Here is a 14,576-nt window from a genome sequence, read left to right as displayed (position 1 = left end):
AGTCTCGTTCAGAGACTCCTGGCTGCCCTCGCCAGCGACGCACGGTGCGAGCAACGTTGCAAGGGCTTTGTGACAGACCTGATCACAACAGCGGACGTCAGGAGCAAGCGTGCCCTGAGGATGTATTTTCCCTCTTCTCTCTCCAGGAAAGCAAAGCAAAGCACTTCGTCCCGTGTCCACAGAGCAGCAGCGACCCAGGCTTTTTGGTCCTACCTGCTTTGCAGGAAAGACTGGGTTTAGGAACCAACTTAAAACCATAAGAAATTAAATTCTCACTCCCTTCAAGAGCGGGCACTGCCTACAGCAGCACTCACACTAACGGTCCTATAGTCCTTCTGAGATTTGCTATAGACGTTTAGTGCTGGTATTCTCGAATATTTTACACCTAAGTTTAAAAAAGCTTCAGAACCTCCCATCTGAGTAGTAAAAGAGTAACTAGCCAAATAGCTAGGTGTTGTGGTTTGGGGTTTTTTTGGCTGCCACTATTCCTAGACAAAAAAAAACCACTTCTAGACAAATGTCTGCTGAAGTGCTGACCTAGAATTCCGCAACGACATCCATGCAGCAAGACAGGGATACGTCCACTGACAAGGTTGAAGGCGATTCTTTTGCCCAGTAAGAGTTAAGACGAAGTTACAGTCTGTTTCCTTGCAGTTTGCTAAATAAACTTCTGTCTGAGCAAAAAATAATAATAAATAGAAATAAATAAGAGAAGAATCAAGCAAAATTGACAGTTCTTCAGTTTACATTTACCAGATTAATTTAGCATGAATCTATACGAACAAACTTTAGGTCACTGACAGAGTTTCAGGAAAGAGGAATGAAGCTGAATTAATGCAGAATCAGGACCAGTAACTGTGGGACACAAGCAACGTTTGGGTGCAGAACCCTCTGCCTGTTACAGAATTTGAAGCTCTAAATAGTCTGCAGACTTTTTCGGGACGACGATGTGTCTCCTTTGACCGTTCTACGATGCAAGTGCTGGAGTGACTCGATGCAGCCATCAAAACCAGTGCAGGTGAACCAAATCCAGAGGAAGGCAACCATTAAACAGGACAGCAGTGTCACAGATGTGAAACCAGATTTGTTTTAATGAAGTATTATAAAGACTAAGTAAGTTCTCCTCAGAAAGAGTTCCAACAGCCTCTCGTATCGCAAGACTTTGATAATCTAGAAGCTTTCATGACTTGGAAACGCTCAAGAAGTAACACTCAAACAGCGAAACGCTGTAAGATTCCTGACAAGAGCAAGTCAGTAAATCAGAGGAGCAAAAGCTGAGTATCGAGGATGACAGATTTACAAGGAGGAAAACACAAATTTTCAAAAGAGGAAAAAGAAAAGGATCAGCTGCGGCAAGACAGCAATAAATTCTTTATCTTCCGCAGGCTTGAGCCACCCTGCAACACCGTGAGAGAGCTTGGTGAGAGCTGCAGATTTGGGCAGCTCACAGGTGAGGACACTTCAGATTAGCTTTGAATAACAAAGACTTTGTAAACCCTAAACTGCTTCATTTTCACCAAAGGAAGCAAGGGTCAGAATCTGAGGCAGAACATCTACATTCACAATGTGACTAGAAATACACGGATGCTCTTTGGGTTCTAATATAAAAAGACTTTTGGGGTAACACTAAAAGGAAGGAACCTTAAAAAAGCCAGTCCTCTAACAACTGCCATAAGATATTCTCTTCCCATAACTCTAATCATGGCGGTAGAAGCCTCAACTTTGAGCTTTCTTGTTTTCTAAGGACATAACTTCTCTCTGCTCAAACATGACAGGAAAACAAGGAACTACGTTTCAGTGCTCTTGACTAAGAGTTCAGACCTACGTAAACAAAACTTCAGCTATTCAGTCCAAACGGCGAGGCCAGGAACACCAGCTCCTTCAGGAAAAAGAACAATTCTGAACAATTTTTATCACGGCCTCTCTTAGCGGTCCAAGCATCTCCAAGAAATGTTTACATGTCAAAGCTGGCAGGAACCCCTTCACGCAGGAGCACCGCTTACCCACAATAACAAATCCATCCGCTTCTCTCTCTGGCACCGTCACCTTCTTTGAATCTTGGCTTTTTCGGAAGAAGTTGAACATAGCCTCTTTTTTTTTTTTTTTTTCTTCCCAGTTGTTACCTAAAATGAAGACAAAACATGTCAAATAAATACCAGATAACAGAATTTACCATGAGAAGTTGACACCACGCCAAAGGCCACACAGATGATACTACAGCTTCATCTTTATGACCAGATTTGCAGTGTCAGGCATTTGCACGTCAGACATTGCTGATGCAGCAATTGGCTTCAGTGGGCAAAAAGAGAGAAAAGTACAAAAGGCTTTTCCATAAAGTCATCAATGGAGTGGAACCATTAAAAAAAAAAAAAAAAACAAACAAAGCAACTTCAACCTTTCTGAAGGGACGGGAAAGAAGGAAACTCCCTCCAGCGTTTATCCAGCACGTTTCCGTATTTCTTTACTTCCAATTGTGCTTACACAAACTTTCTCATCAGAGTTAGTTCTAAAGCATCTAAACTTTGAAGCATGATCCTATAGAAAATGCAGCTTTATAATGCAGGTTTACTTGAATGCAGAAAATTGCACTGGATCTTCAGCCTTCAGTGTCTGTGCATCAATCAAAAAGACCGACCCACCCACCCTACAATATTAGCACGGTATCTATTTCCATTTTCCCAGGTTGCAGTTTTAGAGGCAGCTTCACACTGGGGTGTATTTGATTAAGTTACCACTGATTCCCTCAAAAAAGAAACTGCAACATAAATCATACGCTGCAAGTTCATCACAACAATAATTCATTAAAAGAACCTTCCAAAGCAGCTAAAAACTCCGAGTTCACAACAGCGAGAACAAACCAAGGAAACCAGGGGGATAAAACCATTACCTGCAAAATACAATGCTCAATATCTCATCTCTCTCAAGACTAGAAGATTATGTAGAGGCAGTTCTGAATAGCTTAAAAAGGCCAAACTCATATTAAAAACCCCACGAGCATTAGCCAAAAGATAAGCAGTTGGGCCAGCTTTCACAAAATTCAGTCCTGTGAACCACGCCATAACCATGGATACATCATGAAACATCCTTCTACGCAAATCCTCTCATTATTCTGAACTTTAAGACGTAGAAACTTTAAGTTTCGCTTCTTCCAAGCAAAGCTGTAAGAAAAGCTTTATAAGGAAGGGCCACTCTTGTGAAGAACGACCAACAGAACGACACAAAGCAGGTATTTGCAGGCTCCAGAATTATATATATAAAAAATATACATATTGAGAGGATTGCCAACGTACCACCACCTACTTTGTGTGTTCTACCTAACTGGCACCACCGCATGCAGCAACTGGGAGTCTCCCCAGCCTCCCCCCGCAGCAGCAGCTCCGTCGGTAGCGGCGGGATCGTGCCAAAGGAACGAGGCAGGGCAGCAGCAGTCACCCCAGCCCCCGGGGGCTGAGCTGGGAGCACTGGGCAACGCCAACCTCCGGAGCAGCCCGTGGTCTGGCTGAAACGCTGCGTGCCGAACGCCGAGAGGAAGGTTTAAAGACAGGTACGTGGAAGATCTTCCCTACTAAAATACCAATGTAAAATCGGGAGTGGTGGAATAATGTCCTGCTGGAACGGTGGAATAATGTAATGTAAAAATGAAGTAGGGATTGAGGAGCAGAACGCCGATTTACTCTGCAGACACCAACAGTTAAAGGAGAAGGGGCTGACGAACGGATAGCAACGCCTAACGGACACCTCCAACAGAGGAGTCCAGTCGAAAGAAAAGGGGCGTACAGCGTCAACCTTCAATAACATCATTGCACACTAAATTTAACAAAGAATAACCTTGAGAAGGTGGGAGAGAGAGAAGAGCGCTAGCACGCCGTGTGTGGATTTTAAAAACTGAAAGAAAGAAAGAAACATCAAAATCCCGGATTAAATATTTGCCGGAATTGCTCCCTTCCCACCCAAATATTCATGGTACCACAAGCAAGACTTTTTTTTTTTTTGCCAGGGACCTGTAGCAATTAACTGCAGCATCAGCACTGACTGCTCACCAGACACAAACTGCCTCATGCTCTGCGGTGAGAAGTGACATCAGACACTTCCACGCCCCGGACCACAGAAAGCCCTACACGAAGGGTAACGCTGGCTTTCAGGAAAAGCGTAGAGATAGGACGTGGCACAAGCAGCAACGATTCAAACCGTGGCCTGAGACCTGAGACTTAGAGACTGAACACCCCGCAGGCTGCCCAGCTCCACGCTGACACGGTGCCACTTCCAGCAACCAACCAAACTCCACTGATGTACCAAGAACAGAGCAAACCATCCAGTCCCAGGCGGGGGGGAACTAAACAAAACGTCACTTATCTGCACTTCACTCCTTTTTTTTTGCTCCCTTTCCTACCTGACCACACGGAGCACTGCTGTTTCCAGTTCCGTGGAGATTGCACAGTAGATACTCCTAATTATCTCATTTATTCCTTACCTCCCCCCGCTCGCAGGCTCAACACATGGCGCCAGCAGCATATTCCGTTTTCAGCCCTCGGGGAATAAGTCTTCTCCTGCTACCAATTAGGGTTGTCAGTCCCATAGCTCAAGTGGTAAAAACCTGTGCTGTAAAGCTCCAGAGTCAGGTTTCTGCTCCAGTGATGTATGAAGGAGAGGCAGTTGTGGAACAGTTTAAAATGCCATTTTACCTTCGCCCTAAGTGCGCGACCACAAGGAGCAAAATGAACCTGGTGCGTAAAATCTCACAGGCAGCTCTGGCAAAGGCTGATCGCCGACAGCCGCCTCGGGTGCCAGGGCTGCAGTGGCTCCAGCTGCATTTTTTTTCTCTCTGAGATCTGCACCCATCGCACAGTTTTCAGCTCTGTCGCAGCGTTCCCCTTCCCTTCTTTCTGGCACAAAGAAAAGCATCTTAATCAGTATATACGTGACGCGGGAGAGCTGTGTAGGAAACGGTGTGTTTGCTGTCTTTTAAACCCCGCGTATTTAACGCACCCAAACTTCACTGCCTAAAGGACAACAGACACTTCAATTCGGAGTAAATTAACGATCAGTACAATTTGATCCAGCCAAAGGAATGTTACAAGCACTTTCACATAGCAGATTCTTTCCTTCCCTTGCCACAAGGCAGCCCGAGTATCCCCATTTTTTTCTAAAACCCACAAAATCCATCTTATCTACAGACAGGAGGGTTGATCCTTACTTGGCAGTTTTCAGTTTCTGAAGTAGCTTTAACTTCATTCTGGTGCCAGCAGTAATTCTCAAAGAGAAAACAAAACAAAACAAAAAACCCCACACATCCTTTTGCTTGAAGCAGAAAACCAAAGCAAGCCAACAAAAGTACCCCTGAAGCTCCGGCCTCGAGTTCTTACGCTGTTAAAACCACTGGTCCAGCAGTAAGAAACCAGCATGTGCTGTATTTTGTGAGCGTGAAGGTTGGCGAGGCGGTGAGGAACCCACGTATCAAACAGACTAACGTGCTGAGCCAGGCTGTTTTCCTTCCCTGGGTGCTCACCACTTCGAAACAGAACTTGTAGACCTCAGCTCTGCCTAACTGATGCAGAGGATGGAGCTCAGCAGCTCCCTTTGCTGAACACAGTATTAGATTTAGACTAAACAACAAAGAACAACCAACAGAACAGAAGGGGGGCACAGAAACAAAGAGCAGAGCTGCAGGCAGTACGGCACAGGTAAAGGAAAAGCTGTAGACAGGCAACGCTGGGACGTTCGTGATATTTGCTCTCTTAAGAATTTTATCAACTGTGGCACTTCAAAAGTAAACATAAATCTCTCCAGCAACGGGAAATGCAACCACTAAATTTCTCGAATTACATGTTAAAAAGAGAACAAAGCCCCTGTCCAACAAAGAAACACAGAGCTGAATGGAAACACTCGTGCTCCCAAAGATAAGAACACACAGTTTAAGCACTGGCAGAATCAGGCTGGAGTTTTACTACTCGTAGATAAGATGAGGTTTCAGTTAATGAAAGCTGAGAACGAGCAGCTTCTGCGCAAGTGAAAATTAAATCTGAAGTCTGCGGACCTGGATGCATGGTCACACAGACTAGTGAAAAAAGCACTCCGTTGTGTTGGGGGTTTTTTTAATGCTGTCAGCACAAAATCACAGAAAATACACCCGCCATTCAGAGACAGCACCACGCTCCTGCAGTAATTTCTCCTACAGAGCGCAGCACTTTCCCCTTCCAGATGGGATTAATTTTATTTCCATAGGAGACCTGAAATTGAATTCACTGCCTAAAGATAAAAATCTCCCTTGGTAGGAATATGCAATTCCCTTCTCCTCATGTTTCCCCCTCACCAAGAACGAACACCATTTTTCCTCTCTCCAGCCTCGGTCGCTGATAGTTAAGAATAATGCTTTTGGCACCGCTGCAGTCATTAGCAAGTAACAAACTGTGAACTACAGCAGTTCCGTGAGGCTGCAAAAAATATTTTGCCTTTCTGTGAGGCTCCGAGAACATACGTGGGATCGGACAAAGATAAGTTACTGAGCTGCACAAAGGGGTTAATTCATTCCTCCTGAATTTTGTCAGTCTGCTTTGACAAGAAGTACGGGTGACCTTTGAGCCAAACCAATACGTTAAATCCAATAAAATTTTTCTATACAATGAAGATCCTGGCATATTTAGCGTTACTTTTCAGCTTCTTCCTGCACGTTCACAAGTCGACGGGAGGAGAAAGGTAATTTAATGTTAAACCCACCAAAGATGCAGACTGAGATAGAGGATGCCCAGGGATGCAGCAAAGCCAAACTGCAGTGGCATGGCCCGTAATTCCATAAAAGATGAAACGAGGTCAGAACAAGATACAAAATTGACCTTAAAGAAGGAAAACAAAAATAATTTCACATCTAGCAGCCCAAGCTGTATAATCTATGGAAGGACAAAACAGAGAGCACCAGAGCAATCCCCCCTTCCCTATCGGCATCTGCTGGGATTCACCAGCAGTTGGAGAAAGAGCAAGATGTTTACAGCCCTGTACAGCCCTGCTTACGACATGAAAACCACCAACTGAAGAGTCAAGAACATGCACATCGAATCTCTGTGACACCAAAAAGAACAGTTTAAAAGCTCTTGGCCTAGTGTAAGTTACCACACGAAGAAGAAAAAAAAACAATAGGTCACATCATTTCTGTGATCTGGCATTAACACTAGTCATATTCCTTTAGTTTGTGCCTCTTGGAAACAGAAGGAAAGCAAGTGTCAAGAGAAATACAAATACACAAACAGGCTACGCATGCAACAAAACACTAACAAAGACTTTTTTACTTACACAAAACGTGAATATGTATTTTTAAACTTTTCATAAGATTTAAGGGAAGCAGAAATACCGAGAACGACGCAGCCCAAATTACCGTAGTATAAAACCACTCGGAAGATGCTGAATCATAAAAAAAATCAACCACAACCAAGTCAGACAGTAAAGAGCAGAGGGGACAAAGGCAAAGCCAGGAGGGAAATAACAGTACTCAAACCGATTCAAAACCCTGAAGAAGACGGAAGATGCTAAAAGAGAAGGCTTTATTAGATACTCAGCAGGTTGAAACCCACTTCTTTCCCTGCACACAGGGCTCTCTCGACTGCAAACCTTCACCAGCTGCTAAGCATGACACACACCCTGGTGAGAACTCCTACCATGTGCTTTTCTAACGCCTGACCCTTCCAACGTGGCAGACGAACAGCCCTAGAAGAGCCGCGCTGCAGCAGCTCGCTGCACCTCGCTCCAACTGCAAGTTATGGGCCAAAGACACGCTCAGGAGATGAGGGGATGCTCCTGCAAGTCAACTACTGAAAGGGTGAAGGCTCCAACTGCTATTTATGGGCTCAAGACACGCTCAGGAGATGAGGGGATGCTCCTGCAAGGGAACTGCTGAAAGGGTGAAGGGCACAGTGATGCTGAGGAGGTGACAACCAGCCACACTGAAGATACCACCCCACGGCACTCCCCGGCCACTCGCTGGTTCTGCACGGGAGCTCCCGTCCTTGGCTAGCTGGTTCAGCACAAACCCAGCTAGTTCTGGGCTGGTTAGCAAGCTGAACTAACCCGTGGCTGGTGGGAAGAGCCAGCCAGCACACAGGCGGTGCTGGGATCGCCCTTCTAAGCCGGAGCAGAGTTAGGTTTTCTCAAGTATTTCCTGAAAACGCCGGTCCTGGCAACGGAAAGGAAATCACAGAGCCACAGAACGGCTGCGGTTGGAAGGGACCTCCAGAGGTCATGTTGTCCAACCCTCTGCTTAAGCACGGCCCCTAGAGCTGGTTGCCCAGGACTCTGTCTAGGTGGCTTTTGAGTATCTCCAAGGATGGAGACTCCACAGCCTCCCTGGGCAGCCTGTGTCAGTGCTCAGTCACCCTCACAGCAAAAAAAAAAAGTGTTTCCTGATATTCAGAGGGAACCTCCTGTGTTTCAGTTTGTGCCCATTCTGCTGGGCAGCAGTGAAAAGAGCCTGGCTCCATCCTCTGCACCCTCCTTGCAGGTATTTATACGCATTAGTAAGATCCCCCTGAGCCTTCTCTTCTCCAGGCTAAACAGCCCCAGCTCTCTCAGCCTTTCCTCACATCTAAGATGCTCCAGTCCCTTGGTCATTGTTATGGCCCTTCACTGGACTCTCTCCAGTCTGCCCACGTCTCTCTTGGACCCAGAAGTTGGACCCAGCGCTCCAGGTTTGGCCTCACAGCGCCGGTCAGAGCAGAAGGATCACTTCCCTTGACCCGCTGGCAATGCAGGTGATGCGTTGCATGCAGGCAATGCTCCTGATGCAGCCCAGGATCCCATTAGCCACCTCTGCCACAAGGGCAACCAGGAGGAACCTCTGCACATGAGGGACAGTCAGAGAAGACACCGGGAAAAAGGCAAGACACCTGGTGAGTGCCGTGTCTCAAGGCTAGCTTCGTCTTACATCCATCAGTCGCTCTAACCTTGGGGATCGAGCGTAAGCTCTTTAAAGGTGAAATGAAATTAAATAAAATAAAATTAATAGATTAGAATCATAGAACCATATAATTGTTTCGGCTGGAAAAGACCTTTAAGATCACTGAGTCCAACCGTTAGCCCAGCATAGCCACGGCCACCGCTAAACCATGTCCCCAAGGGCCACATCCACACGTCTTTTAAATACTTCCAGGGACGGTGACTCCACCGCTTCCCTGGGCAGCCTGTTCCAGCGCTTGACAGCCCTTTCCATGAAGAAATTGTTCCCCATGTCCAATCTAAACCTCCCCTGGTGCAGCTTGAGGCCGTTTCCTCTCATCCTGTCACTTGTTTCTTGGGAGCAGAGACTGACCCCCACCTCACTACACCCTCCTTCCAGGCAGTTTTAGAGAGCGATCAGGTCTCCCCTCAGCCTCCCCTTCTCCAGGCTGAACACCCCCAGTTCCCTCAGCCGCTCCTCACCAGACCTGCTCTCCAGACCCCTCACCAGCTTCGTTGCCCTGCTCTGGACACGCTCCAGCACCTCAATGTGTTTCTCTCAATGTAGTGAGGGGCCCAAAACTGCACCCAGTGTTGGAGGTGCGGCCTCACCCGTGCAGGGTACAGGGGCACGATCACCTCCCTGACAGAAGAGCAGAACAGAACAAAGTATTTCAGTTGGAAGGGACCTACAACAATCACCTGACCACTTCAGAGCTGGCCAAAGCTCAAGCATGTTGTTAAGGGCACTGTCCAAATGCCTCTTAAACACTGACAGGCTTGGGGCATCGAACGCCCCTCTAGGAAGCCTGTTCCAGTGTTCAACCACCCTTTTGGTAAAGAAAGACTTCCTAATCATAGAACGGTTTGGGTTGGAGGGGACCTTAAAGACCCTCCAGTTCCAACCCCCCTGCCCTGGGCAGGGACACCTCCCACCAGACCAGGTCACTCCCAGCCCCATCCAGCCTGGCCTTGAGCCCTGCCAGGGAGGGGGCAGCCACAGCTCCTCTGGGCAGCCTGGGCCAGCGCCTCACCGCCCTCACAGGGAAGGATTTCTTCCTCATGTCTCATCCAAATGTACCCTTTTCCAGTTTGAAACCGTTGCTGTCCAGTCTGAACCTCCCCTGATGCAGCTGTGAACCATTCCCACACGTCCTGTCCCTGGATCCCTGGGAGAAGAGCTCAGCACCTCCCTCCCCACGTCCCCTCCTCAGGAAGCTGCAGAGAGCGATGAGGTCGCCCCTCAGCCTCCCTGTCTCCAAACCAGACAAACCCAGAGCCCTCAGCCGCTCCTCGTAGGACATTCCTTCCAGCCCCTTCACCAGCTTTGATGTCCTCCTTCGGAGGCACCTGCAGCGGGCAGAACCGCACACCATACTCAAGGGGAGGCTGCACCAACGCTGAAGGGAGGGGGACAATCCCCTCTTTTGGCCAGCTGGTCACACGCCGTGTTTGGTGGCCCCCAGGATGCCGTTTGCCCTCTTGGCTACCAGGGCACCCTGCTGACTTGTTCTGAGCCTGCTGCCAACCAGCACCCCCAGATCCCTTTTCCGCAGGGCTGCTCTCCAGCCACTCCTCTCCCCATTTCTATTTGCATCCGTGGGTATCGCAGCAACGTTTTAAACATCAAGAACAGCCTCAACCAGACCCTACGGCCTAGGGGGGGCGGTGTGTGGAGGGGGTGGGACTAGATGACCTCGAAAGGTCCCTTCCAACCCAAAATATTCTACGATCCGGCCTATAAAACAACCGCTGATGGGAATGCTTGAGGCGAGGGGAGCCAGGATCTAAAGGGAGAGGGAAAACGGCCATTAGGGGAAGGAAAACATGGGGTAAATTTAAAAAAAACAATGATTCAATGACAGGGTAGGGCTCGGCGGGGAGGCCGGCGGGGCGGGGGGGGGGGGGGCCCGAGCCCCGGGGGGACCCCGGGGCTCGGGCCCCCCCCCCCCCCCGCCCCGCCGGCCTCCCCGCCGCCGTAGCAGCGACCCCCGCCCCACCGTCACCCACCGGCCCCGTTGCCCGATGATGCCGCCGCCGCCGCCGCCGCCGCTCACCGACAACCTCCTGCTCCGCTTCCGGGTCGCGTCTGTGTCAGCGGAAGTCCCGCCTTTCTGCCAATCTCCCCCCCCCCCCCCGTTGCTAAGGGGAACGGCGCCCCGCCCTTCCCCAAAGGGCGGGAAAACGCGCCGCGATGGCGGACGTCCATGAGGGACCGCGGCCCCGCATCGCTACCGCTCACTTGGCGCAGCACATCGGGCAGCCTGTTTGCTTCGTGGGACGCGTCGAGAAGGTCCGTGGTCGCCATTTTTGGGGGGTGGGGGGTGGGTAGCTTGCCCCTGGGCGAGGCCTTGCCCCGGGCTGAGGCGGGGGGCGGCCCTGCCCGGTGTCAGGGCCTGCTCTGAGGGAAGGCGGCGGCTGTAGCGGGCTGGGGGGGGGATCTCTGGGGGAAAAAAAGGCCGGCTGCTGGGTGGGGGTGGCTAAAGCTGGAAGGCCCTTGAGCGCCCAGGCCGGTATCTCTTGTAGATTCACCCCACCGGGAAGTTTTTCGTGCTTTCGGATGGAGAAGGGAAACACACGACGGTGGAGCTGATGGAGCCTGTGAGTGGAAGGAAGGCTTTGGAAAGGCTTGCTGTTGCCTCTGGTGGGGGCTGGAGGGTTCTGAACCCTGGGCATGTATTGAGCTTTTAGTCGGGGCGGGGGGGGGGGCGAAGAAAAAAATCTCTGCTCTTTTCCTGAGGTTTTGTCCCTTCTGAAACCTGTGCGTGCCTTGGAAAAAAAAAAAAAATAATCCCTGGTTTATCCGTTTTCCACCCATGTTTTCTTGCCTCCGCTTCTTGCGGCTTCCAGCTGATCTGCAGGCTTGATGTTCATCAGTTTTCAGCTGGTGTTAATAAAACTTATTCCTTGTCAGACACAGCCCCTCCTGCCTGCTTTATCTTACTCTGTTCATTGCTTACAGCGTGATATATTTCACTACGTGTGTTAGCGTTATTTTAATGTTGCCTTTTCCCTCCCTTTTTCCTGGTGCCGTTATATGCCTAACAGAATATTTTGTCAAGATAATACAAAAAACCCAAGCATATAATGTTCTCAAGAGATTTTTGAGTTGACATTTCAGTATCCTCTTAGAACATTTGCCATAGCATTCCAGTGGACTTCATAGTTAGCTTAAAGCTTCCTTTCTAAAAAAATAAAAAATCAAGCAATTAATGCAGTGAGTATAAGGTATGCTTATAACTACTGCACAAAAATCCTGCTTCCTTAGTCATCACGTACTGCTAAAGGAGTAACGCCCTGGCATTCTCTTGAGTCTTTTTTTTTTTTTTTTTTTTTTTCCCCTCTAGCAAATGTTGTAATTAAAGGATTATTTTCATTGTGATGGCAAATGCTCTGGCTCAACTGAGCACGTGTGTGGGTTTTGCATCTTTTTGTCTGAATGAGTTGTTAAACACTGAGAAACTTCACCCGTTCCGTGTGAAATAACTGCACATGGTACTCTCTGACTTTCAAGACAGGAGTCTCTCTCCTTGTCGGTGAAAAATTCAGTTTGATCTGGAAAAGACTTTTGTCTTGTGAGCGTGAAGCTTGCAGACTTCGTGTTCTGCAAGTCCTGCCTGTCTCTTCACTCTTTCTTGAGTTTGTGAAGAGGTTTCCTGCCTTGGGCTGTTAAAAGCTCAGGTGCCGCCATCTGACCAAGGATTCCACAACTTCCCACCAGTGAGTGAGTGGCTGAATTCCGTAGACACGTAGCTGGGACACCGGGCGCTGCACAGCCTGTGTTCCACGACTGTGGGCAGAAAACCACACCAGGTTCATCTCTCTGGTTTGCCTGACATCAATGGAGGAACTTCTAGGTTTCTAACCAAAATGCTTTCTAACTTTTTTTTTCCCTTTAATAGATTCCCTTTTTTCGCATGTGTGTAGTTCCCCCCCTTCAACAGAGAAACGCAAAATTACGGGGAATCTGTTCCAGGAGACGTACTAGAAAGTTAAAAGTAGGAGTTAGATATTGGCAGAACATTACTGAAATAGCACTGCAGTCTTAAAAATAGTGTCTTAAAAAAGAAAGCAAGCATGATCAAGCTATATGATTTTGAAGTAAGATAAAGTTTTAGCCTTTTTTTTTTTTTTTTTCCCCTTGTTCAACCGAAGGGTGGTGGTTGTCAGTGTCTCTGTATCCTGAACGCTTACTGACAGATTACTTAAGAAATCATTTGCAGTTACACCTCTACAATACTGGAACCACTCTCTGGCCAGTGTGTGGCCTCCTTAGCTCTCAGAGTTCTGTAACTTACTCAGGTTTGAATGCAGTGCGTTAAAATTCTCCTGCTCCCTGTGCCCTGGGTTAGTCTCTGTTTGGTGATGAAATGACAGAGTTTTATACACTTATAAACCGGTACCTTCCCTCTGATGCTTCTTTGTGTATTTTTTTGTGTTGGTACCAAATTGGCCACTTCAAACCTGGTAAATCCATAAGTGGCTCAAGGCTTTTGTGGGTTTTTTTGGGAGGGGGTCAGGGCTGTTCAGCGGCGCTGTATTGGAGCAGAACCTGCCCTGAACAAACCGTCCCTTGTGGAGAGTCCCTAGCTGAAGTGCAGCGCGGCGGAGACAGCAGCCGGTGTCGTGACGCTGACTTCCTATTCGGTGTGATTCCTAGCTAGACGAAGAGATCTCGGGAGTTCTGGAAGTAGTGGGAAGAGTGACGAATCAGGCGACCATCATGTGCGTGTCGTACGTCCAGTTCAGAGAAGACAAAAGTCCCTTTGGTAAGTGGGAATGTCGATTGTGACAGGTTCATGTTGAGCTCGCCGAGTGAGGAGAGCCTGAGCCCCGCTTCTAAAGGACGAGGTCTTTCTTCAAGCTGCTGGATACGGAGTAGAGTGTAGAAAAGGAGAAAATTCTACTGGTTTACTGTCAAACTGTAGGGACTGACTCGAGGCTGGAGCTGCTCTAGATCATTGCCATGGTCTGGTCATTCCCCCACTCCTGACCGCGCGGGTCTTGCCTCGCACTGGCCTTTGTGTGACTGTGTAGCTGACTGGGCCTAAAAACCACCCGCTGGGAAGCGAGCAGTGAGGGCGTGGCTGCCCCGGGGAAACTGGGGAGAGTGGGGGAGACTGGGAGCTGCTTTAAAACGAGCAGTGCTTTAATGCTGTCGTTTGCTTGTGGGAAGTCGGCTTATGCACTGTAACCGCTTTCTTTGCCCTCTTTCAGATCTGGAACTTTACAATGAAGCACTAAAAATTATCCATGAATTCCCTGAATACTTCCCGTTCGGTGCTGGGAGGAACAATTGATTTTTCTCAGCGTGTCTTTTAGAGCTTTGGAGGCGACAACAGCGTGAGAACAGTCGCACTGATTTCCAACAAATGCACTGAAAAGGCGCCGTTGCGTGTGCCGTGCGTTGCCAGCGGAGGATGTTTTCTTTGGAAATGTCTTTGTTCGGGAAGGAGGAGAACACTTCTGCGGGTACCTGGCTGGCTGTGCGTGTTTAACCCCTTTGCGTCCGTCAGGAGTGTTCATTTGCAGACTGGACTTGCTGAAAACTGTGGAGTTTTGTAGGTGCCTTTTTGTGGGCTGTACCGGAAAGTCGTATAAAAGCCGTGTGGCAGGGCTTTAATGTCAAGGTTCTTTTTTCTTCATTTGCTTCGATA

General features: G+C 48.4%; 2 protein-coding genes across 2 annotated transcripts in view; one reads left to right on the top strand and one right to left on the bottom strand.

The window, feature by feature from the left end:
- Window positions 1-10,957, bottom strand: part of UMAD1 (UBAP1-MVB12-associated (UMA) domain containing 1) — a 78,744-nt gene extending 67,787 nt beyond the window's left edge. Inside the window, exons 1-2 of the mRNA XM_086468046.1 lie at window positions 10,930-10,957; window positions 2,004-2,123 (exon numbers count right to left, since the gene is read on the bottom strand). Coding sequence (XP_086324172.1) covers window positions 2,004-2,085 — 82 coding nt within the window. The 5' untranslated portion in view covers window positions 2,086-2,123; window positions 10,930-10,957. The remainder of the gene's footprint in view (window positions 1-2,003; window positions 2,124-10,929) is intronic.
- Window positions 10,958-11,113: 156 nt separating this feature from the next.
- On the top strand, window positions 11,114-14,548 carry RPA3 (replication protein A3). Its single transcript, XM_086468307.1, has 4 exons — window positions 11,114-11,212; window positions 11,446-11,520; window positions 13,580-13,688; window positions 14,137-14,548. Exons 1-4 carry the CDS (start codon window positions 11,114-11,116, stop codon window positions 14,217-14,219), a joined length of 366 nt encoding a protein of 121 aa, XP_086324433.1. The 3' UTR covers window positions 14,220-14,548.
- Window positions 14,549-14,576: the final 28 nt, after the last annotated feature.

The sequence above is a fragment of the Leptosomus discolor genome, chromosome 7, assembly GCF_034619465.1.
Source record: "Leptosomus discolor isolate bLepDis1 chromosome 7, bLepDis1.hap2, whole genome shotgun sequence".
NCBI lineage: Eukaryota > Metazoa > Chordata > Aves > Leptosomiformes > Leptosomidae > Leptosomus > Leptosomus discolor.
Note: the sequence above shows the minus strand (reverse complement) of the source record. Positions and strands in the feature narration are given on the sequence as shown.